This window comes from Numenius arquata, chromosome 28 (genome assembly GCF_964106895.1).
Source record: "Numenius arquata chromosome 28, bNumArq3.hap1.1, whole genome shotgun sequence".
NCBI lineage: Eukaryota > Metazoa > Chordata > Aves > Charadriiformes > Scolopacidae > Numenius > Numenius arquata.
In genome coordinates this window covers 2,859,033-2,881,169 of record NC_133603.1, presented here as the reverse complement: position 1 = coordinate 2,881,169, position 22,137 = coordinate 2,859,033, and the positions used below count along the sequence as shown (strand labels likewise).

At 54.3% G+C, this 22,137-nt stretch overlaps 2 protein-coding genes across 2 annotated transcripts; both read right to left on the bottom strand.

Moving 5' to 3' along the window:
* Nucleotides 1-331: 331 nt before the first annotated feature.
* On the bottom strand, nucleotides 332-5,438 carry LOC141476143 (E3 ubiquitin-protein ligase TRIM39-like). The gene is made up of 5 exons (XM_074164745.1): nucleotides 5,348-5,438; nucleotides 3,321-3,599; nucleotides 2,501-2,619; nucleotides 1,445-1,553; nucleotides 332-849 (listed from the first exon to the last, which is right to left on the bottom strand). Exons 1-5 carry the CDS (start codon nucleotides 5,436-5,438, stop codon nucleotides 332-334), a joined length of 1,116 nt encoding a protein of 371 aa, XP_074020846.1.
* Nucleotides 5,439-6,559: 1,121 nt separating this feature from the next.
* Nucleotides 6,560-9,873, bottom strand: LOC141476142 (E3 ubiquitin-protein ligase TRIM39-like). The gene is given in 3 exon segments (XM_074164744.1): nucleotides 6,560-7,077; nucleotides 7,673-7,781; nucleotides 9,508-9,873. Coding segments are annotated over 3 exon segments (993 nt in total).
* Nucleotides 9,874-22,137: the final 12,264 nt, after the last annotated feature.

Genomic DNA, 22,137 nt, shown 5'->3' with positions numbered 1-22,137 from the left:
CTTGAGCAACTTCCAGAGAAAAACCCGCAGGAAATAAAAAACCCAAAATAAAAAACACACACACACAAGGCAGAAAAGATTTGCACTTTTATTTTTAACTCCCCATCAGGGCAAGTTTGCAGGCACCCAGGAACAGCCATTTAGTGACTGAAAGATCAAAATGGAGTTGAAGGCACAGAAATGCTCCCGTTTTGCACTAAAGGAAAGGAACCTGAACACCGCTACCCTTTCCTGTCCCTTTGGTGGGACTGGGACAAAACCCAGCCCCTGGTTTCTTTCCCAAGGGTAAGTGGGTGGCTTTGGGGGTTGGGTTTCTTTTTTCCCCTGTGCCTTAGGGAAGAAGTTTGAGTTGAGCATCCCAGATCACCATGAACCACGGGAAGACTCTCTCCCCTTGGAAAGACGCCGGCGGAAAAGCAAAGATCCGTTCTTTGGTCTCGGCATCAAAAAACACCACCCTCCCTTCCTCATAGTCCAAGCAGATTCGTATCCGCTTGGGGACACTGCTTAGAGTCAAGGAGGTGGCACAAGGAGAGGTCAGAGCCATGTACCCATTTCGGTTATGACACAGAGCCCATATCCCCTCATCGGGCTTCAGGCACAACCGACGGTCCCTTGGAACCGACTCCTTGGCCACACCGATGCCCCAAATACCTTCTCGATTGACCTCCACGTCCCAGCAGTGCCACCCCGATGTGAACCCCCGTGAGCCCAGCACAAAGGGATCTAATGTAAACCTCTCCGGGTTGGAGGGCACGTCATGCTCACAGCGTTCCCACCACATGAGCTTGCAGTCTTCCGAGAGATAAAGACCAGCATTGGCCGTCTCCGGGTCCAGCGTCATCTGTGCTGGAGGTGGAGAGAGAGTCAGGCTCATGGCAGCAGATTTGGGGGGAAACAGGGCATTTTCTCTCCCTTCCCATCCCTCTGAGCCGGTTGGGAACCCTCCAGGCATCGCCTGGTGGTGGGATCAGGGTGGGAGAAGGGGGAAAGGAGGCAGCAGAGCACTTTAGGTCAATCTTTGGGGGCAGCAGAGCTTCTTTTAACACATTTTTTGATTTCACATGATGGCTTGGTTGGGCACACGTTCGGTTCACTTACTTGTCAAAGGAAACTTGAACTTCAGGACATCTAGAGGGAAGAGAAAAATGTGAGAGGCAGAAAGATGAGTTGGTGTGATTGTGGGATTCTGCAGAAGTCCCGAGAGTCAGGAACAGGCTTGGGGGAATGTCGAGAAACTTGAGGAGGCAGAGGAGAAGAGGAGGAGGACAGGCAGGGAACATCAGACCAACGCTCGCTGCTCCTTCTCTGCCTCATTGTGGGATCTTGAAAGAAACAACCCCTCATTCAGCACCCAGGATGCGTTGCTTTCCCGTGGCTTCACTCCGTCCCTCCCCACCAAGAAGCACGATGGCATTTGCCTTTCTGCACCTGCCCTCGGTACCTTGGAATTTCTCCAGAAGTTCCTTGATGGATGAGTTCTTCTCGGTGAAATCAGAGAATTTCTTTTCCAGCTCCGGGGAAATATCGAGGGAGTGGGAGAGCGTTTCCCTCTGGCCCCTGGAAGGGAAGAGGGGATGGATTTACGCCTGGTTGTAGTTTGCTGCTCCGTGTTTTCTCAGCACTCCCTGCTCCTGCCTCCTGCCAGCCCGTGTCCAAATTCATCGTTCATTAAGGAGAGAGGGGCAGAGCCCTCCTTCCAACCCCCCGTGGCCTCGGTCAAGTCCAAGGGCTGTACTGCAGAAGAGCCAACCCGTCCCTACGTGCTTTCTCCCAGTGTCCTGCCACAGAGCTGCTCTGTGGTGGTGACATGGTGACAGGAGAAGGACCACATACCTGCTCAAGTTGGTTCCGATGTCCTGGATGAGAGAGAAAAAGAGACTCAGTGACATGGAACACCTCCCCTTGGAGTACCGGGGTCCCACTCTGAGGAAGTCTCTCTCTGAGCGGGTTGGGGTAGAAAAGCGAGGGCTGGAGACCAAGCTCAACGCAGGCCTTCACAGCAAGTTTGGGAAGCCTGGGCTCTCACCTTCAGGAGCTCCCAGTCTGGCTGCTGGAATGTCCTCTCCATCTCCCCAATCAGCGTGCCCAGCCTCGCCGCCTCCTCCAAAAGCCTCTGGAGGATTTCTTCATGGGCTTTCCTTATCTCTGTGTCCAGCTGCTCCAGCTGGGCCAGAAGAGAGGACTCCTGCTTCTCCAGGATCTTGTGCAGCTTCCTGTATTTCGTGACAATCTCCTGCTTTGCAGCTTCTGTCCTCTCCTGCCAAGGGCAAGCCGAAGCGTGGAAAGGGAAGCAGAGAGCAGGAGAAGAGCATCAAGGGTCAAGGGTGGGCCATGCCTTAGTGGGACCCACCAAGAAGAGGCATTTGGGGAAGATACAAACCCCCTCTCCCTTCCCCACAGCCCTTGAGCATCACCCACCCCTGCGGGACAGGAGGAGGAGGAGATGTTCCTCCTTTCTTCCCCCACCCTCTGCCCAGGAAAAATGATGGGCACCTACAGTGTGGTCCTCCATTCGGTCTTGTCTGTCCTTCACGGAAGATTGAAGCGCCTCGTGCTCTGATTTCAGATGGTGCAGTTGGGTCTCAATGTGTTTCTGAGAGGAAAGAAAGAAGTCCCCTGTGGAATGGCATCATGGTCTGGCACCCTCAGCAGAAGCAACGGGGAACTCTTGGTTTCTCTTGCGATAAGTGTTGGCAGAGTTTTGGGACCCCCATGACTGTTTCAAGGTGATTTACCTCCCCCCTTTTTTCCTTTTTTCTTCTTTTTCTATTTTCACAAAGGTCAAGGTTCTTCAGGGAGCTGTGGGGTGGGAGAAGGGCTGAGGATCTCTCCCTCTCCTTTCCTACTGATCTGCAGCAGAGCTGACCTTGATAAGGGACCCGCACCCTGGAGGACAGAGCCATCCTACGCCTCTGTTTCCTACCCTCCCGATAGCCCCTGCTCGTGGCTGAACCCTGGGGGAGAGGACCCTTTGGTCCCCAAGAGCGTGCTGCTCCTACCTCCACCTCTTCCTCAGGGCAGGCAATGCCACCTCAAGAGTTGGTAGCAAGAGACAAGGATGGGGGAGTCCACAGGGGGTTTATCCCACAGCCCAAAGGCTCTACAGGGATCTCCACCCATCAAGAGCACCAACACCAGGAGCTTCTGGACATTTGTGCCTCAACACAACCATAACCCCCTCACCTTGTACTCCTGGGCAGCCTCGCCCATGGGAACCACAGAATGGTCACGGTGCACCTTGGACCTGTCACACACCACGCAGATAAGCCTTTTGTCATCTTGGCAGAAGAGCTTCAGGGGTTCCTGGTGCTCCTCACAGAAGTTCTCCCCTCCTTCCACCTCTCTGTCCCGTTGCAGGTTCAATCTCTTGGCTGCTTCAGCGATGTTGGCCAACTCCCAGTTGGGTCGGAGGCTCTTCTGGGCCCCCGTCTCCCTGCACTGGGGGCAGGAGAAGTTGGTGGTCAGTCCTTCCCAGCTCTGAGTGATGCACGACCGGCAAAAGCTGTGCCCACAGTGGATGGACACGGGGTCCTGGAATATTTCCAGGCAGATGGAGCAGCAGGCTTCATCCCGCAGGATTTCCACAGGCGTCCTGGCTGCCATGAAGAGCGACCGTCGCAGTTTCAGCCTCCAAATTGGTTTCGATTTTGAAGGAAGAGGAAGGAGAGAGATTTCCTGTTTCTACACCATTGGTTACACTGAGACCCAGCCCCTTCCCAGCAGGGCTTCAGGCAACACATTAACTCATATTGCACCAGGAAGTAGCGGTTGCACAGCTGAGGAGGTCGGGGACTGGAGATGCCCATCCAATGTTCACCTTTTCCTGAAGGCGCTGGGATTTTTCACTCTCCAAAGCCACTTCCAATCAGTGGAGTCCAGTGGAATTGGGTGACTCCACAGCAGCTGGAAGAGGAGTTTCATGGCCTGGTGGCACCTCAGAGAGGTTGTGGTGCAGCTGGGGGTGGGAGACAAGCAGTGGCTGAAAATGCCTCTGAGATGTCAGGGGTGACAGGACCTGGCCAGGGCTTGGGAAGGACCTGAGCACCTTCAGGACAGGCTGTGTAGGGCTGTTTGGGAGGACTGCAGCATCTCTTGGGTGACCTGAAGGTTTCAAATGTGCAGCTCACTGCAGGGCAGGGCCTTCCTGGCTGTCAGAAGCCATTTCTGCCTCTCCTGACCCTTGGGACATCGGCTTTGCCCTTGGGGTAAGGTGGGCCATCAGAGCAACACCCTGCCGAGACTGCTCTGGAGATGGATCCTCAGGCGTCCCTGGAGATTGGTGGTGCCTCCAAGACCCTCCAAGGTCCCAGCCGGTTTCTCTGAGCTGCGGTGACAGAGCTGAGAGGTCCGGACTGATGCTTTTCCTTCCTTTCCTGGCTTTTTCAAAGCCTTTGACTTTGTTGCCCCTTCTTTCCAGCATCCTCGCCTTTCAGCCCGTTTCCCGTCCCGCTGTTTTTTCAGGCACAGGAGGAGGAAGAGTCATCGCTGTTCCCTCCCGACACAGCGGAGATGGAGCAAGAAAGGGCTTCCTTAAGTCCTTTCCCTTGAGCTTTACCTGAGGCAGGTCAAGGGAAGGCAGCAAAGCCAACAGGATTTGCCGGGCTGGTGGTGGCACGGCACCCTTTTCCCAGTTTCTAACAAAAAAAAAAAAAAAAGAAGAGAAAACGGCCCTTGCAATCTAGAAAGACGCTTTAATGCAGTCATTTTGCATATAAAAACTTATGTAAAGCTGCTTATTAGGCTTCCTGACCCAAAGGAATATCTTTAAATTGCGGAAAGGCTCATTCTGTTCATCTTTACTTCCTCCCACCCCTGATTTCTCCCACCCCACAACTCGGCGAAAGGCAGCCGAAATCCACGGGGTTCAACACCGAAGCCTTAAAACGTGTGTGTTCTTGCCGATACCGTGAAAGTTTTTGACTCACAAGAGGTCCTGGTGGGAAAATGGCAGATATTAAGCTTGATTCAGCGGTACAATCTTCTCCTTTCCTGTATCCAAACCAGGAAGCAGAGCCAGCTTCTCCAGCCCCGCAGGACCATCATGGGTGACCGTCAAGCATCAACACGGTGGAACGTCAAGGTACGGAGAACTTGGAAAGGGTGGGAGAAGGGCAGGAGGGCTTGAAGCTTTGAACCTGGTGTCCCCAGGGCCTGTTGCACAAATCCTGGGCTTCATGCTCCTGCTGCTCCCAGGGTGGGATTCCCCGGAGAAATCATGGAGAGCACCCAAATGTTAAAAAATCTGCCCAAGGTGACCCTTTCTCAATCTCGGGCTCTTGGAAACGCCACGAGAATGAGATTCGAGGTGGAGACTGGGACTCGTTTGATCTGCTTTATTCGTTACCTTTGGCCAACTCCCAGTTGGGACGGAGGGTCTTCTGGGCCCCCGTCTCCCTGCCCTTTGGGGTCTTGGAGAGAGGGGGCAAGCTGTCCATGAGTCAAGGATGGGACCAACTTCCAGGGGCTTCTCCACCTTCCCAGCTTCCTGGGGCTTTTCCACCTTCCAGGGGCTTCTCCACCTTCCCACCTTCCAGGGGCTCCTCCATCTTCCAAACTTCCTGGAGCTTCACCACCTTCCAGGGGGCTGAGACACTGGAAGAGGTTGCCCCGAGAAGCTGTAGATGCCCCATCCCTGGAGATCTTCAAGGTGAGGTTGGAGGGGGCTTTGAGCAACGTGGTCTGGTGGGAGGTGTCCCTGCCCATGGCAAGGGGGTGGGGCTGGATGGTCTGGAAGGTCCCTTCCAACCCAAACCATCCTCTGATATCAACCCCATATGGGCTTGCTCCCCTCCAGCAGCACATGCGAGGCCAATATCTGGGTACTGGGACCAGTCTGGGGCTTCCCAGTACTAGGGTTGGGGGGGAAAGAGGGTGAGGCCACCAAACTAAAGCCCAGGGTGGATGGGGAAAGACTGGGATAATCCAGCCTGGAAAGGAGAAGGATCAAAACGCTGCAAGGGCCCAACAGGGTTAGAGAGAGGGCAGAGCCAAATATCAGATCCCCCCAGTGCCCCTCATTACACCCTGGTAATTGGTTAATTACCCATTGAGGCTGGGAAAAGAGGGCTCCTGGGGCCATAGGCATCCTCTCCCTGCTCTTATCTGCTTTCCCAGGCAGGGATGCCTGGGGACAAGAGGATGGACCTTCATCTGAACCCCTGCGTCTCATCTCCCTGTGCGGTGGGTTTTGGAGAGGAACCCGGATGACTTTTCCTTCCTCCAGTTCTCTTAAGCAACTTCCAAAGAAAAACCCGCAGGAAATAAAAAACCCAAAATAAAAAACACACACACACAAGGCAGAAATGATTTGCACTTTTATTTTTAACTCCCCATCAGGGCAAGTTTGCAGGCACCCAGGAACAGCCATTTAGTGACTGAAAGATCAAAATGGAGTTGAAGGCACAGAAATGCTCCCGTTTTGCACTAAAGGAAAGGAACCTGAACACCGCTACCCTTTCCTGTCCCTTTGGTGGGACTGGGACAAAACCCGGCCCCTGGTTTCTTTCCCAAGGGTAAGTTGGTGGCTTTCGGGGTTGGTTTTTTTTTCCCCTGCGCCTTAGGGAAGAAGTTTGAGTTGAGCATCCCCCTTCAACATGAACCACGGGAAGACTCTCTCCCCTTGGAAAGACGCCGGCGGAAAAGCAAAGATCCGTTCTTTGCTCTCAGCATCAGAAAACACCACCCTCCCTTCCTCATAGTCCAACCAGATTCATATCCGCTTGGGGACACTGCGTAGAGTCAAGGGGGTGAGATCAGGAGAGGTCAGAGCCACGTACCCACATCCGTTATAACGCAGAGCCCATATCCCCTCATCGGGCTTCAGGAACAACTGACGGTCCCTTGGAATCGACTCCTTGGCCACCCCGATGGCCCAAAAGCCTTCTCTGTGGACCTCCACGTCCCAGCAGTGCCACCCCGATGTGAAGCCCCTTGAGCCCAGCACACAAGGATGAACTTTGAACCTCCCCTGGTTGGAGGGCAGGTCCTGCTCACGGTGTTCCCACCACACGAGCTTGCAGTCTTCTGAGAGATAAAGCCTGGGGTTGGCCGTCTCCGGGTCCAGCGTCATCTGTGCTGGAGGTGGAGAGAGAGTCAGGCTCATGGCATCAGATTTGGGGGGAAACAGGGCATTTTCTCTCCCCTCCCATCCCTCTGACCCTCTTGGGAACCCTCCAGGCATCGCCTGGTGGTGGGACCAGGGTGGGAGAAGGGGGAAAGGAGGCAGCAGAGCACTTTAGGTCAATCTTTGCGGGCAGCAGAGCTTCTTTTACCACATTTTTTGATTTCATCTGATGGCTTGGTTGGGCACGCGTTCGGTTCACTTACTTGTCAAAGGAAACTTGAACTTCAGGACATCTAGAGGGAAGAGAAAAATGTGAGAGGCAGAAAGATGAGTTGGTGTGATTGTGGGTTTCTGCAAAAGTCCCAAGAGTCAGGAACAGGCTTGGGGGAATGTCGAGAAACTTGAGGAGGCAGAGGAGAAGAAGAGGAGGACAGGCAGGGAACATCAGACCAACACTCCCTGCTCCTTCGCTGTCTCATTGTGAGATCTTGAAGGAAACAACCCCTCATTCAGCACCCAGGATGTGTTTCTTTCCCGTGGCTTCACTCCGTCCCTCCCCACCAAGAAGCACGATGGCATTTGCCTTTCTGCACCTGCCCTCGGTACCTTGGAATTTCTCCAGAAGTTCATTGATGGATGAGTTCTTCTCGGTGAAATCAGAGAATTTCTTTTCCAGCTCCGGGGAAATATCGAGGGAGTGGGAGAGCGTTTTCCTCTGGCCCCTGGAAGGGAAGAGGGGATGGAATTACACCTGGTTGTAGTTTGCTGCTCCGTGTTTTCTCAGCACTCCCTGCTCTTGCCTCCTGCCAGCCCGTGTCCAAATTCATCATTCATTAGGGAGAGAGGGGCAGAGCCCTCCTTCCAACCCCCCGTGGCCTCGGTCAAGTCCAAAGGCTGTACTGCAGAAGAGCCAACCCGTCCCTACGTGCTTTCTTCCAGTGTCCTGCCACAGAGCTGCTCTCTGGTGGTGACATGGTGACAGGAGAAGGACCACATACCTGCTCAAGGTGGTTCCGATGTCCTGGATGAGAGAGAAAAAGAGACTCAGTGACATGGAACACCTCCCCTTGGAGTACCGGGGTCCCACTCTAAGGAAGTCCCTCTCTGAGCGGGTTGGGGTAGAAAAGCGAGGGCTGGAGGCCAAGCTCAACGCGGGCCTTCACAGCAAGTTTGGGAAGCCTGGGCTCTCACCTTCAGGAGCTCCCAGTCTGGCTGCTGGTATGTCCTCTCCATCTCCCCAATCAGCGTGCCCAGCCTCGCCGCCTCCTCCAAAAGCCTCTGGAGGATTTCTTCATGGGCTTTCCTTATCTCTGTGTCCAGCTGCTCCAGCTGGGCCAGAAGAGAGGACTCCTGCTTCTCCAGGATCTCGTGCAACTTCCTGTATGTCCTCACAATCTCCTGCTTTGCAGCTTCTGTCCTCTCCTGCCAAGGGCAAGCCGAAGCGGGGAAAGGGAAGCAGAGAGCAGGAGAAGAGCATCAAGGGTCAAGGGTGGGCCATGCCTTAGTGGGACCCACCAAGAAGAGGCATTTGGGGAAGATACAAACCCCCGCTCCCTTCCCCACAGCCCTTGAGCATCACCCACCCCTGCGGGACAGGAGGAGGAGGAGATGTTCCTCCTTTCTTCCCCCACCCTCTGCCCAGGAAAAATGATGGGCACCTACAGTGTGGTCCTCCATTCTGTCTTGTCTCTCCTTCACGGAAGATTGAAGCGCCTCGTGCTCTGATTTCAGAAGGTGCAGTTGGGTCTGAATGTGTTTCTGAGAAGAAAGAAAGAAGTCCCCTGTGGAATGGCATCGTGGTCTGGCACCCTCAGCAGAAGCAATGGGGAAGTCTTGGTTTCTCTTGGGGTAAGTGTTGGCAGAGTTTTGGGACCCCCATGACTGTTTCAAGGTGATTTACCTCCCCCCTTTTTTCCTTTTTTCTTCTTTTTCTATTTTCACCAAGGTCAAGGCACGTTCAGGGAGCTGTGGGGTGGGAGAAGGGCTGAGGATCTCTCCCTCTCCTTTCCTATTCATCTTCAGCAGAGCTGACCTTGATAAGGGACCCGCACTCCAGAGGACAGAGCCATTTATGGAGTTTTGCAGAGGGATTGTGGTGGGGAGAAATCCTACGCCTCTGTTTCCTACCCTCCCCATAGCCCCTGCTCGTGGCTGAACCCTGGGGGAGAGGACCCTTTGGTCCCCAAGAGCGTGCTGCTCCTACCTCCACCTCTTCCTCAGGGCAGGCAATGCCACCTCAAGAGTTGGTAGCAAGAGACAAGGATGGGTGAGTCCACAGGGGGTTTATCCCACAGCCCAAAGGCTCTACAGGGATCTCCACCCATCAAGAGCACCAACACCAGGAGCTTCTGGCCCTTTGTGCCTCAACACACCCATAACCCCCTCACCTTGTACTCCTGGGCAGCCTCGCCCATGGGAACCACAGAATGGTCACGGTGCACCTTGGACCTGTCACACACCACGCAGATAAGCCTTCTGTCGTCTTTGCAGAAGAGCTTCAGGGGTTCCTGGTGCTCCTCACAGAAGTTCTCCCTTCCTTCCACCTCTCTGTCCGGTTGCAGGTTCATTCTCTTGGCTGCTTCAGCGATGTTGGCCAACTCCCTGTTGGGGCGGAGGCTCTTCTGGGCCCCTGTCTCCCCGCACTGGGGGCAGGAGAAGTTGGTGGTCAGTCCTTCCCAGCTCTGAGTGATGCATGACCGGCAAAAGCTGTGCCCGCAGTGGATGGACACGGGGTCCTGGAATATTTCCAGGCAGATGGAGCAGCAGGCTTCATCCCGGAGGATTTCCACAGGCGTCCTGGCTGCCATGAAGAGCGACCAACCGAGCTCCTTTCCTTCTCAAATGATCAGAAAGGTCAGAGATTTCTCTTCCTGATTCTACACCATTGGTTACACTGAGACCCAGCCCCTTCCCAGCAGGGCTTCAGGCAATACATTAACTTATATTGCTCCAGGAAGTAGCGGTTGGACAGCTGAGGAGGATGGAAATTGGAGATGCCCATCCCATTTTCACCTTTTCCTGGAGGTGCTGGGATTTTTCAGTCTCCAAAGCCACTTCCAATCAGTGGAGTCCAGTGGGATTTGGTGACTCCACAGCAGCTGAGTTTCATGCCCTGGTGGCACCTCAGAGAGGTTGTGGTGCAGCTGGGGGTGGGAGACAAGCAGTGGCTGAAAATGCCTCTGAGATGTGAGGGGTGAGAGGACCTGGCCAGGGCTTGGGAAGGACCTCAGTAGCCTTCAGGACAGGCTGTGCAGGGCTGTTTGGCAGCCTCTCATTATACCCTTTTAATTGGTTAATTACCCACTGTGGTTGGGAAAAGAGGGCTCCTGGGGCCATAGGCATCCTCGCCCTGCTCATATCTGCTTTCCCAGGCAGGGACGTCTGGAGATGAGGACTTGATGGACCTTCTTCTGAACCCCTGGCTCTGCTGTATCTTCTCAAGGAACAAGCCCAGCCTCTTCCTTGACTAAAGCCCAGGGTGTCAGGGCTCACCCTGAGCCAGCACCAAAAGGAGCAGCCCCATTTCCAGGTGTTTCTGGCCAATTCTGACTCCCCCTTTGCACATGGAGTCAGGATGGGACCCAGCTGCAAATGGCTCCAGCTCCTGGCTGGTGGCTGACTTTTCCCCACCTCTATTCCCACAGACTTCCTGGGTTTGAAGGGGCAGAAAACTCAGGTTTCTCATCTCCCTGTGCAGTGGGGTTTACAGAGGAACAGGGATGACTTTTCCTTCCTCCAGTTCTCTTAAGCAACTTCCAAAGAAATACCCGCAGGAAATAAAAAACCCAAGGAAAAAAGCACACACACAAGGGAGAAAGGACTTAGAATTGCACTTTTACTTTTAACTCCCCATCAGGGCAAGATTTGAGGCACCCAGGAACAGCCATTTAGTGATGAAAAGATCACTGTTTAACAGTTGTTAATCAGCTGTTTAACGTTTTTATCAATGACATAGACAGAGGGATTGAGAGGACCATCAGCAAGTTTGCAGATGACACCAAGCTGTGTGGTGTTGTCGATACACCAGAGGGACGGGATGTCATTCAGAAGGACCTGGAGAGGTGGGCCCAGATGAACTTCATGAGGTTCAACAAAAGCAAGTGCAGGGTCCTGCACCTGGGAAGAAACTCTCCTTGGGATAAATACAAGACTGGGGGATGAGGTATTGGAAAGCAGCCCTGAGGAAAGGGACTTGGGGGTGCTGATGGAGGAGAAGCTGGACACGAGCAGGCAATGTGCTCTCGCAGCCCAGAAGGCCAATCCCATCCTGGGCTGCATCAAAAGAAGCGTTGCCAGCAGATCCAGAGAGGCAATTCTGCCACTTTGCTCTGGTGAGACCTCACCTGGAGTGCTGTGTGCAGGTCTGGAGCCCTCAATATAGAAAGGATGTGGACCCCATCGGGTCCAGAGGAGGGCCACCAAAATGATGAGGGGGCTGGAGCACCTCTGCTACGAGGACAGGCTGAGGGAGCTGGGGTTGTTCAGCCTGGAGAAGAGGAGGCTCCGGGGAGACCTCATAGCGGCCTTCCAGTCCCTGAGGGGGGCCTACAGGAAGGCTGGGGAGGGTCTGTTTCCAAAGGCCTGCAGTGACAGGACGAGGGGCAATGGAGAAGGGGAGATTTAGATTGGATATTAGGAAAAAGTTCTTTCCTCTGAAGGTGGTGGAACACTGGAACGGGCTGCCCAGGGAGGTGGTTGAGGCCCCTTCCCTTGAGATATTCAAGGTGAAGCTCAACGAGGCCCTGGGCAACCTCCTCTAGTTGGGGGTGTCCCTGCTGACTGCGGGGAGGTTGGACTAGATGACCTTTGGGGGTCCCTTCCGGCCTGGACCAATCTATGAATCTATGAAAATACAGTTGAAGGCACAGAAATGCTCCCGTTTTGCACTAAAGGAAAGGAACCTGAACACCGCTACCCTTTCCTGTCCCTTTGGTGGGACTGGGACAAAACCCAGCCCCTGGTTTCTTTCCCAAGGGTAAGTTGGTGGCTTTCGGGGTTGGTTTTCTTTTTTGCCCTGTGCCTTAGGGAAGAAGTTTGAGTTGAGCATCCCCTGTCACCATGAACCACGGGAAGACTCTCTCCCCTTGGAAAGACGCCGGCGGAAAAGCAAAGATCCGTTCTTTGCTCTCGGCATCAAAAAACACCACCCTCCCTTCCTCGTAGTCCAAGCAGATTCGTATCCGCTTGGGGACACTGCGTAGAGTCAAGGGGGTGGCATAAGGAGAGGTCATAGCCATGTACCCATTTTGGTAATGACGCAGAGCCCATATCCCCTTATCGGGCTTCAGTTGCAACCAACGGTCCCTTGGAACTGACTCCTTGGCCACCCCGATGGCCCAAACGCCTTTTCTGTGGACCTCCACGTCCCAGCGGTGCCACCCCGATGTGAAGCCCCTTGAGCCCAGCACACAGGGCATGAATTTGAACCTCTCCGGGTTGGAGGGCAGGTCCTGCTCACGGTGTTCCCACCACACGAGCTTGCAGTCTTCCGAGAGATAAAGCCTGGGGTTGGCCGTCTCCGGGTCCAGCGTCATCTGTGCTGGAGGTGGAGAGAGAGTCAGGCTCATGGCAGCAGATCTGGGGGGAAACAGGGCTTTTTCTCTCCCCTCCCATCCCTCTGACCTTGTTGGAAACCCTCCAGGCATCGCCTGGTGGTGGGACCAGGGTGGGAGAAGGGGGAAAGGAGGCAGCAGAGCACTTTAGGGCAATCTTTGGGGGCAGCAGAGCTTCTTTTAGCATATTTTTGATTTCATATGATGGCTTGGTTGGGCACGCGTTCGGTTCACTTACTTGTCAAAGGAAACTCGAACTCCAGGACATCTAGAGGGAAGAGAAAAATGTGAGAGGCAGAAAGATGAGTTGGTGTGATTGTGGGTTTCTGCAAAAGTCCCGAGAGTCAGGAACAGGCTTAGGGGAATGTTGAGAAACTTGAGGAGGCAGAGGAGAAGAGGAGGAGGAGGACAGGCAGGGAACATCAGACCAACGCTCCCTGCTCCTTCGCTGTCTCATTGTGGGATCTTGACAGAAACAACCCCTCATTCAGCACCCAGGATGCGTTTCTTTCCCGTGGCTTCACTCCATCCCTCCCCACCAAGAAGCACGATGGCATTTGCCTTTCTGCACCTGCCCTCGGTACCTTGGAATTTCTCCAGAAGTTCCTTGATGGATGGGTTCTTCTGGGTGAAATCAGAGAATTTCTTTTCCAGCTCCGGGGAAATATCGAGGGAGTGGGAGAGCGTTTCCCTCTGGCCCCTGGAAGGGAAGAGGGGATGGATTTACGCCTGGTTGTAGTTTGCTGCTCCGTGTTTTCTCAGCACTCCCTGCTCCTGCCTCCTGCCAGCCCGTGTCCAAATTCATCGTTCATTAAGGAGAAAGGGGCAGAGCCCTCCTTCCAACCCCCCGTGGCCTCGGTCAAGTCCAAGGGCTGTACTGCAGAAGAGCCAACCCGTCCCTACGTGCTTTCTCCCAGTGTCCTGCCACAGAGCTGCTCTGTGGTGGTGACATGGTGACAGGAGAAGGACCACATACCTGCTCAAGGTGGTTCCGATGTCCTGGATGAGAGAGAAAAAGAGACTCAGTGACATGGAACACCTCCCCTTGGAGTACCGGGGTCCCACTCTAAGGAAGTCCCTCTTTGAGTGGGTTGGGGTAGAAAAGCGAGGGCTGGAGACCAAGCTCAACGCGGGCCTTCACAGCAAGTTTGGGAAGCCTGGGCTCTCACCTTCAGGAGTTCCCAGTCTGGCTGCTGGTATGTCCTCTCCATCTCCCCAATCAGCGTGCCCAGCCTCGTCGCCTCCTCCAAAAGCCTCTGGAGGATTTCTTCATGGGCTTTCCTTATCTCTGTGTCCATCTGCTCCAGCCGGGCCAGAAGAGAGGACTCCTGCTTCTCCAGGATCTCGTGCAACTTCCTGTATGTCCTCACAATCTCCTGCTTTGCAGCTTCTGTCCTCTCCTGCCAAGGGCAAGCCAAAGAGGGGAAAGGGAAGCAGAGAGCAGGAGAAGAGCATCAAGGGTCAAGGGTGGGCCATGCCTTAGTGGGACCCACCAAGAAGAGGCATTTGGGGAAGATACAAACCCCCTCTCCCTTCCCCACAGCCCTTGAGCATCACCCAGCCCTGCGGGACAGGAGGAGGAGATGTTCCTCCTTTCTTCCCCCACCCTCTGCCCAGGAAAAATGATGGGCACCTACAGTGTGGTCCTCCATTCTGTCTTGTCTGTCCTTCATGGAAGATTGAAGCGCCTTGTGCTCTGATTTCAGAAGGTGCAGTTGGGTCTGAATGTGTTTCTGAGAGGAAGGAAAGAAGTCCCCTGTGGAATGGCATCATGGTCTGGCACCTCAGCAGAAGGAATGGGGAAGTCTTGGTTTCTCTTGGGGTAAGTGTTGGCAGAGTTTTGGGACCCCCATGACTGTTTCAAGGTGATTTACCTCCCCCCTTTTTTCCTTTTTTTCCCCTTTTTCTATTTTCACAAAGGTCAAGGCACTTTCCGGGAGCTGTGGGGTGGGAGAAGGGCTGAGGATCTCTCCCTCTCCTTTCCTACTGATCTTCAGCAGAGCTGACCTTGATAAGGGACCCGCACCCCGGAGGACAGAGCCATTTATGGAGTTTTGCAGAGGGATTGTGGTGGGGAGAAATCCTACGCCTCTGTTTCCTACCCTCCCCATAGCCCCTGCTCGTGGCTGAACCCTGGGGGAGAGGACCCTTTGGTCCCCAAGAGCGTGCTGCTCCTACCTCCACCTCTTCCTCAGGGCAGGCAATGCCACCTCAAGAGTTGGTAGCAAGAGACAAGGATGGGGGAGTCCACAGGGGGTTTATCCCACAGCCCAAAGGCTCTACAGGGATCTCCACCCATCAAGAGCACCAACACCAGGAGCTTCTGGCCCTTTGTGTCTCAACACACCCATAACCCCCTCACCTTGTACTCCTGGGCAGCCTCGTCCACGGGAACCACAGAATGGTCACGGTGCACCTTGGACCTGTCACACACCACGCAGATAAGCCTTTTGTCATCTTGGCAGAAGAGCTTCAGGGGTTCCTGGTGTTTCTCACACAAGTTCTCCCCTCCTTCCACCTCTCTGTCCGGTTGCAGGTTCAATCTCTTGGCTGCTTCACTTATGTTGGCCAACTCCCTGTTGGCGCGAGGGCTCTTCTGGGACAATGTATGTCCACACTGAGGGCAGCTGTGCCCACAGTGGATTGACACGATGTCCTGGAATATTTCCAGGCAGATGGAGCAGCAGGCTTCATCCCGCAGGATTTCCACAGGCGTCCTGGCTGCCATGAAGAGCGACCGTCGCAGTTTCAGCCTCCAAATTGGTTTCGATTTTGAAGAAAGAGGAAGGAGAGAGATTTCCTGTTTCTACACCTTTGGTTACACTGAGACCCAGCCCCTTCCCAGCAGGGTTTCAGGCAATACATTAACTCATATTCCTCTGGGAAGTAGCAGTTGGACAGCTGAGGAGGACGGAGATTGGAGACGCCCATCCAATGTTCACCTTTTCCTGAAGGCGCTGGGATTTTTCACTCTCCAAAGCCACTTCCAATCAGTGGAGTCCGGTGGGATTTGGTGACTCAACAAGCAGCTGGAAGAGAAGTTTCATGGCTGGTGACACCTCAGAGAGGTTGTGGTGCAGCTGGGGGTGGGAGACAAGCAGGGGCTGAAAATGCCTCTGAGATGCCAGGGGTGACAGGACCTGGCCAGGGCTTGGGAAGGACCTGAGCACCTTCAGGATAGGCTGTGCAGGGCAGTTTGGGAGGACTGCAGCATCTCTTGGGTGACCTGAAGGGTTCAAATGTGCAGCTCACTGCAGGGCAGGGCCTTCCTGGCTGTCAGAAGCCATTTCTGCCTCTCCTGACCCTTGGGACATCAGCTTTGCCCTTGGGGTAAGGTGGGCCATCAGAGCAACACCCTGCCGAGACTGCTCTGGAGCAGGGATCCTCAGGCGTCCCTGGAGATTGGTGGTGCCTCCAAGACCCTCCAAGGTCCCAGCCGGTTTCTCTGAGCTGCGGTGACAGAGCTGAGAGGTCCGGACCGATGCTTTTCCTTCCTTTCCTGGCTTTTTCAAGGCCTTTGACTTTGTTGCCCCTTCTTTCCAGCATCCTCGCCTTTCAGCCCGTTTCCCGTCCCGCTGTTTTTTCAGGCACAGGAGGAGGAAGAGTCATCGCTGTTCCCTCCCGACACAGCTGAGATGGAGCAGGAAAGGGCTTCCTTAAGTCCTTTCCCTTGAGCTTTACCTGAGGCAGGTCAAGGGAAGGCAGCAAAGCCACCAGGATTTGCCGGGCTGGTGGTGGCACGGCACCTTTTTCCCAGTTTCTAACAAAAAAAAAAAAAAAGAAGGGAAAACTGCCCTTGCAATCTAGAAAGACGCTTTAATGCAGTCATTTTGCATATAAAAACTTATGTAAAGCTGCTTATTAGGCTTCCTGACCCAAAGGAATATCTTTAAATTGCGGAAAGGCTCATTCTGTTCATCTTTACTTCCTCCCACCCCTGATTTCTCCCACCCCACAACTCGGCGAAAGGCGGCCGAAATCCACGGGGTTCAACACCGAAGCCTTAAAACGTGTGTGTTCTTGCCGATACCGTGAAAGTTTTTGACTCACAAGAGGTCCTGGTGGGAAAATGGCAGATATTAAGCCTGATTCAGCGGTACAATCTTCTCCTGTATCCAAACCAGGAAGCAGAGCCAGCTTCTCCAGCCCCGCAGGACCATCATTGGTGACCGTCAAGCATCAACACGGTGGAACGTCAAGGTACGGAGAACTTGGAAAGGGTGGGAGAAGGGCAGGAGGGCTTGAAGCTTTGAACCTGGTGTCCCCAGGGGCTGTTGCACAAATCCTGGGCTTCATTCTCCTGCTGCTCCCAGGGTGGGATTCCCCGGAGAAATCGTGGAGGGCACCCAAATGTTAAAAAATCCTCCCAAGGTGACCCTTTCTCAATCTCGGGCTCTTGGAAACGCCACGAGAATGAGATTCGAGGTGGAGACTGGGACTCGTTTGATCTGCTTTATTCGTTACCTTTGGCCAACTCCCAGTTGGGACGGAGGGTCTTCTGGGCCCCCGTCTCCCTGCCCTTTGGGGTCTTGGAGAGAGGGGGCAAGCTGTCCATGAGTCAAGGATGGGACCAACTTCCAGGGGCTTCTCCACCTTCCCCGCTTCCTGGGGCTTTTCCGCCTTCCAGGGGCTTCTCCACCTTCCCACCTTCCAGGGGCTCCTCCACCTTCCAGGGGCTCCTCCACCTTCCAGGGGGCTGAGACACTGGAAGAGGTTGCCCCGAGAAGCTGTAGATGCCCCATCCCTGGAGATCTTCAAGGTCAGGTTGGAGGGGGCTTTGAGCAACCTGGTCTGGTGGGAGGTGTCCCTGCCCATGGCAAGGGGGTGGGGCTGGATGGTCTGGAAGGTCCCTTCCAACCCAAACCATCCTCTGATATCAACCCCATATGGGCTTGCTCCCCTCCAGCAGCACATGCGAGGCCAATATCTGGGTACTGGGACCAGTCTGTGGCTTCCCAGTACAGGGGCTGAGGGGGAAAAGAGGGTGAGGCCACCAAACTAAAGCCCAGGGTGGACGGGGAAAGACTGGGATAATCCAGCCTGGAAAGCAGAAGGATCAAAACACTGCAAGGGCCCAACAGGGTTAGAGAGAGGGCAGAGCCAAATATCAGATCCCCCCAGTGCCCCTCATTACACCCTGGTAATTGGTTAATTACCCATTGAGGCTGGGAAAAGAGGGCTCCTGGGGCCATAGGCATCCTCTCCCTGCTCTTATCTGCTTTCCCAGGCAGGGATGCCTGGGGACAAGAGGAGGGCTTGATGGACCTTCATCTGAACCCCTGCGTCTCATCTCCCTGTGCGGTGGGTTTTGGAGAGGAACCCGGATGACTTTTCCTTCCTCCAGTTCTCTTGAGCAACTTCCAGAGAAAAACCCGCAGGAAATAAAAAACCCCAAAATAAAAAACACACACACACAAGGCAGAAATGATTTGCACTTTTATTTTTAACTCCCCATCAGGGCAAGTTTGCAGGCACCCAGGAACAGCCATTTAGTGACTGAAAGATCAAAATGGAGTTGAAGGCACAGCAATGCTCCCGTTTTGCACTAAAAGAAAGGAACCTGAACACCGCTACCCTTTCCTGTCCCTTTGGTGGGACTGGGACAAAACCCAGCCCCTGGTTTCTTTCCCAAGGGTAAGTTGGTGGCTTTGGGGGTTGGGGTTTTTTTTTCCCCTGTGCCTTAGGGAAGAAGTTTGAGTTGAGCATGCCACATCACCATGAACCACGGGAAGACTCTCTCCCCTTGGAAAGACGCCGGCGGAAAAGCAAAGATCCGTTCTTTGCTCTCAGCATTAAAAAACACCACCCTCCCTTCCTCGTAGTCCAAGCAGATTCGTATCCACTTGGGGACACTGCGTAGAGTCAAGGGGGTGAGATCAGGAGATGTCAGAGCCATGTACCCATTTTGGTAATGACGCAGAGCCCATATCCCCTTATCGGGCTTCAGTTGCAACCAACGGTCCCTTGGAACTGACTCCTTGGCCACCCCGATGGCCCAAATGCCTTCTCGATTGACGTCCACGTCCCAGCAGTGCCACCCCGATGTGAAGCCCCTCGAGCCCAGCACACAGGGATCGAATTTGAACCTCTCTGGGTTGGAGGGCACGTCCTGGTAACAGCCTTCCCACCACACGAACTTGCAGTCTTCCGAGAGATAAAGCATGGGGTGGGCCGTCTCCGGGTCCAGCGTCATCTGTGCTGGAGGTGGAGAGAGAGTCAGGATCATGGCAGCAGATCTGGGGGGAAACAGGGCTTCTTCTCTCCCCTCCCATCCCTCTGACCCGGTTGGGAACCCTCCAGGCATCGCCTGGTGGTGGGACCAGGGTGGGAGAAGGGGGAAAGGAGGCAGCAGAGCACTTTAGGTCAATCTTTGCGGGCAGCAGAGCTTCTTTTACCACATTTTTTGATTTCATCTGATGGCTTGGTTGGGCACGCGTTCGGTTCACTTACTTGTCAAAGGAAGCTCGAACTTCAGGAAATCTAGAGGGAAGAGAAAAATGTGAGAGGCAGAAAGATGAGTTGGTGTGATTGTGGGTTTCTGCAAAAGTCCCGAGAGTCAGGAACAGGCTTGGGGGAATGTCGAGAAACTTGAGGAGGCAGAGGAGAAGAGGAGGAGGACAGGCAGGGAACATCAGACCAACGCTCCCTGCTCCTTCGCTGTCTCATTGTGGAATCTTGAAAGAAACAACCCCTCATTCCACACCCAGGATGCGTTTCTTTCCCGTGGCTTCACTCCATCCCTCCCCACCAAGAAGCACGATGGCATTTGCCTTTCTGCACCTGCCCTCGGTACCTTGGAATTTCTCCAGAAGTTCCTTGATGGATGAGTTCTTCTCAGTGAAATCATCGAATTTCTGTTCCAGCTCCGGGGAAATATCGAGTGAGTGGGAGAGCGTTTCCTCTGGCCCCTGGAAGGGAAGACGGGATGGATTTACGCCTGGTTGTAGTTTGCTGCTCCGCGTTTTCTCAGCACTCCCTGCTCCTGCCTCCTGCCAGCCCGTGTCCAAATTCATCATTCATTAAGGAGAGAGAGGCAGAGCCCTCCTTCCAACCCCCCGTGGCCTCGGTCAAGTCCAAGGGCTGTACTGCAGAAGAGCCAACCCGTCCCTACGTGCTTTCTTCCAGTGTCCTGCCACAGAGCTGCTCTGTGGTGGCGACATGGTGACAGGAGAAGGACCACATACCTGCTCAAGGTGGTTCCGATATCCTGGATGAGAGAGAAAAAGAGACTCAGGGACATGGAACACCTCCCCTTGGAGTATCGGGGTCCCACTCTAAGGAAGTCCCTCTCTGAGCGGGTTGGGGTAGAAAAGCGAGGGCTGGAGACCAAGCTCAACGCAGGCCTTCACAGCAAGTTTGGGAAGCCTGGGCTCTCACCTTCAGGACCTCCCAGTCTGGCTGCTGGTATGTCCTCTCCATCTCCCCAGTCAGCGTGCCCAGGCTCGTCGCCTCCTCCAAAAGCCTCTGGAGGATTTCTTCATGGGCTTTCCTTATCTCTGTGTCCATCTGCTCCAGCTGGGCCAGAAGAGAGGACTCCTGCTTCTCCAGGATCTCGTGCAACTTCCTGTACATCGTCACAACCTTCTGCTTTGCAGCTTCTGTCCTCTCCTGCCAAGGGCAAGCCGAAGCGGGGAAAGGGAAGCAGAGAGCAGGAGAAGAGCATCAAGGGTCAAGGGTGGGCCATGCCTTAGTGGGACCCACCAAGAAGAGGCATTTGGGGAAGATACAAACCCCCTCTCCCTTCCCCACAGCCCTTGAGCATCACCCACCCCTGGGGGACAGGAGAAAGAGGAGATGTTCCTCCTTTCTTCCCCCACCCTCTGCCCAGGAAGAATGATGGGCACCTACAGTGTGGTCCTCCATTCGGTCTTGTCTGTCCTCCACGGAAGATTGAAGCGCCTTGTGCTCTGATTTCAGACGATGCAGTTGGGTCTGAATTTGTCTCTGAGAGGAAGGAAAGAAGTCCCCTGTGGAATGGCATCGTGGTCTGGCACCCTCAGCAGAAGCAACGGGGAACTCTTGGTTTCTCTTGGGGTAAGTGTTGGCAGAGTTTTGGGACCCCCATGGCTGTTTGAAGGTGATTTACCTCCCCCCTTTTTTCCTTTTTTTTTCGTCCTTTTCTATTTTCACAAAGGTCAAGGCACGTTCAGGGAGCTGTGGGGTGGGAGAAGGGCTGAGGATCTCTCCCTCTCCTTTCCTACTGATCTTCAGCAGAGCTGACCTTGATAAGGGACCCGCACCCCGGAGGACAGAGCCATTTATGGAGTTTTGCAGAGGGATTGTGGTGGGGAGAAATCCTACGCCTCTGTTTCCTACCCTCCCCATAGCCCCTGCTCGTGGCTGAACCCTGGGGGAGAGGACCCCTTGGTCCCCAAGAGCGTGCTGCTCCTACCTCCACCTCTTCCTCAGGGCAGGCAATGCCACCTCAAGAGTTGGTAGCAAGAGACAAGGATGGGTGACTCCACAGGGGGTTTATCCCACAGCCCAAAGGCTCTACAGGGATCTCCACCCATCAAGAGCAGCAACAGCAGGAGCTTCTGGACCTTTGTGTCTCAACACACCCATAACCCCCTCACCTTGTACTCCTGGGCAGCCTCGCCCACGGGAACCACAGAATGGTCACGGTGCACCTTGGACCTGTCACACACCATGCAGATAAGCCTTTTGTCATCTTGGCAGAAGAGCTTCAGGGGTTCCTGGTGCTCCTCACAGAAGTTCTCCCCTCCTTCCACCTCTCTGTCCCGTTGCAGGTTCATCCTCTTGGTTGCATCAATCATGTTGGCCAACTCCCTGTTGGGTCGGAGGGTCTTCTGGGCCCCCGTCTCCCTGCACTGGGGGCAGGAGAAGTTTTTGGTCAGTCCTTCCCAGCTCCGAGTGATGCACGACCGGCAAAAGCTGTGCCCACAGTGGATGGACACGGGGTCCTGGAATATTTCCAGGCAGATGGAGCAGCAGGCTTCATCCCGCAGGATTTCCACAGGCGTCCTGGCTGCCATGAAGAGCGACCGTCGCAGTTTCAGCCTCCAAATTGGTTTCGATTTTGAAGAAAGAGGAAGGAGAGAGATTTCCTGTTTCTACACCTTTGGTTACACTGAGACCCAGCCCGTTCCCAGCAGGACTTCAGGCAACACATTAACTTCTATTTCTCCAGGAAGTAGCGGTTGCACAGCTGAGGAGGACGGGGATTGGAGATGCCCATCCCATGTTCACCTTTTCCTGAAGGCGCTGGGATTTTTCACTCTCCAAAGCCACTTCCAATCAATGGAGTCCGGTGGGATTTGGTGACTCAACAAGCAGCTGGAAGAGGAGTTTCACGGCCTGGTGGCACCTCAGAGAGGTTGTGGTGCAGCTGTGGGTGGGAGACAAGCAGTGGCTGAAAATGCCTCTGAGATGTCAGGGGTGACAGGACCTGGCCAGACCTTGGGAAGGACCTGAGCACCTTCAGGACAGGCTGTGCAGGGCAGTTTGGGAGGACTGCAGCATCTCTTGGGTGACCTGAAGGGTTCAAATGTGCAGCTC

Coding starts and splice junctions, on each gene's coding strand:
- LOC141476143 (XM_074164745.1), bottom strand. CDS start 5,438: ATGGACAGCTTGCCCCCTCTCTCCAAGACCCCAAAGGGCAGGGAGACG. Junction 3,600..5,347: donor CAACTGGGAGTTGGCCAAAG/GTAACGAATAAA, acceptor TCTTCATGGCAG/CCAGGACGCCTGTGGAAATC. Junction 1,554..2,500: donor ACCGAATGGAGGACCACACT/GTAGGTGCCCAT, acceptor TCCAGGGGCCAG/AGGGAAACGCTCTCCCACTC.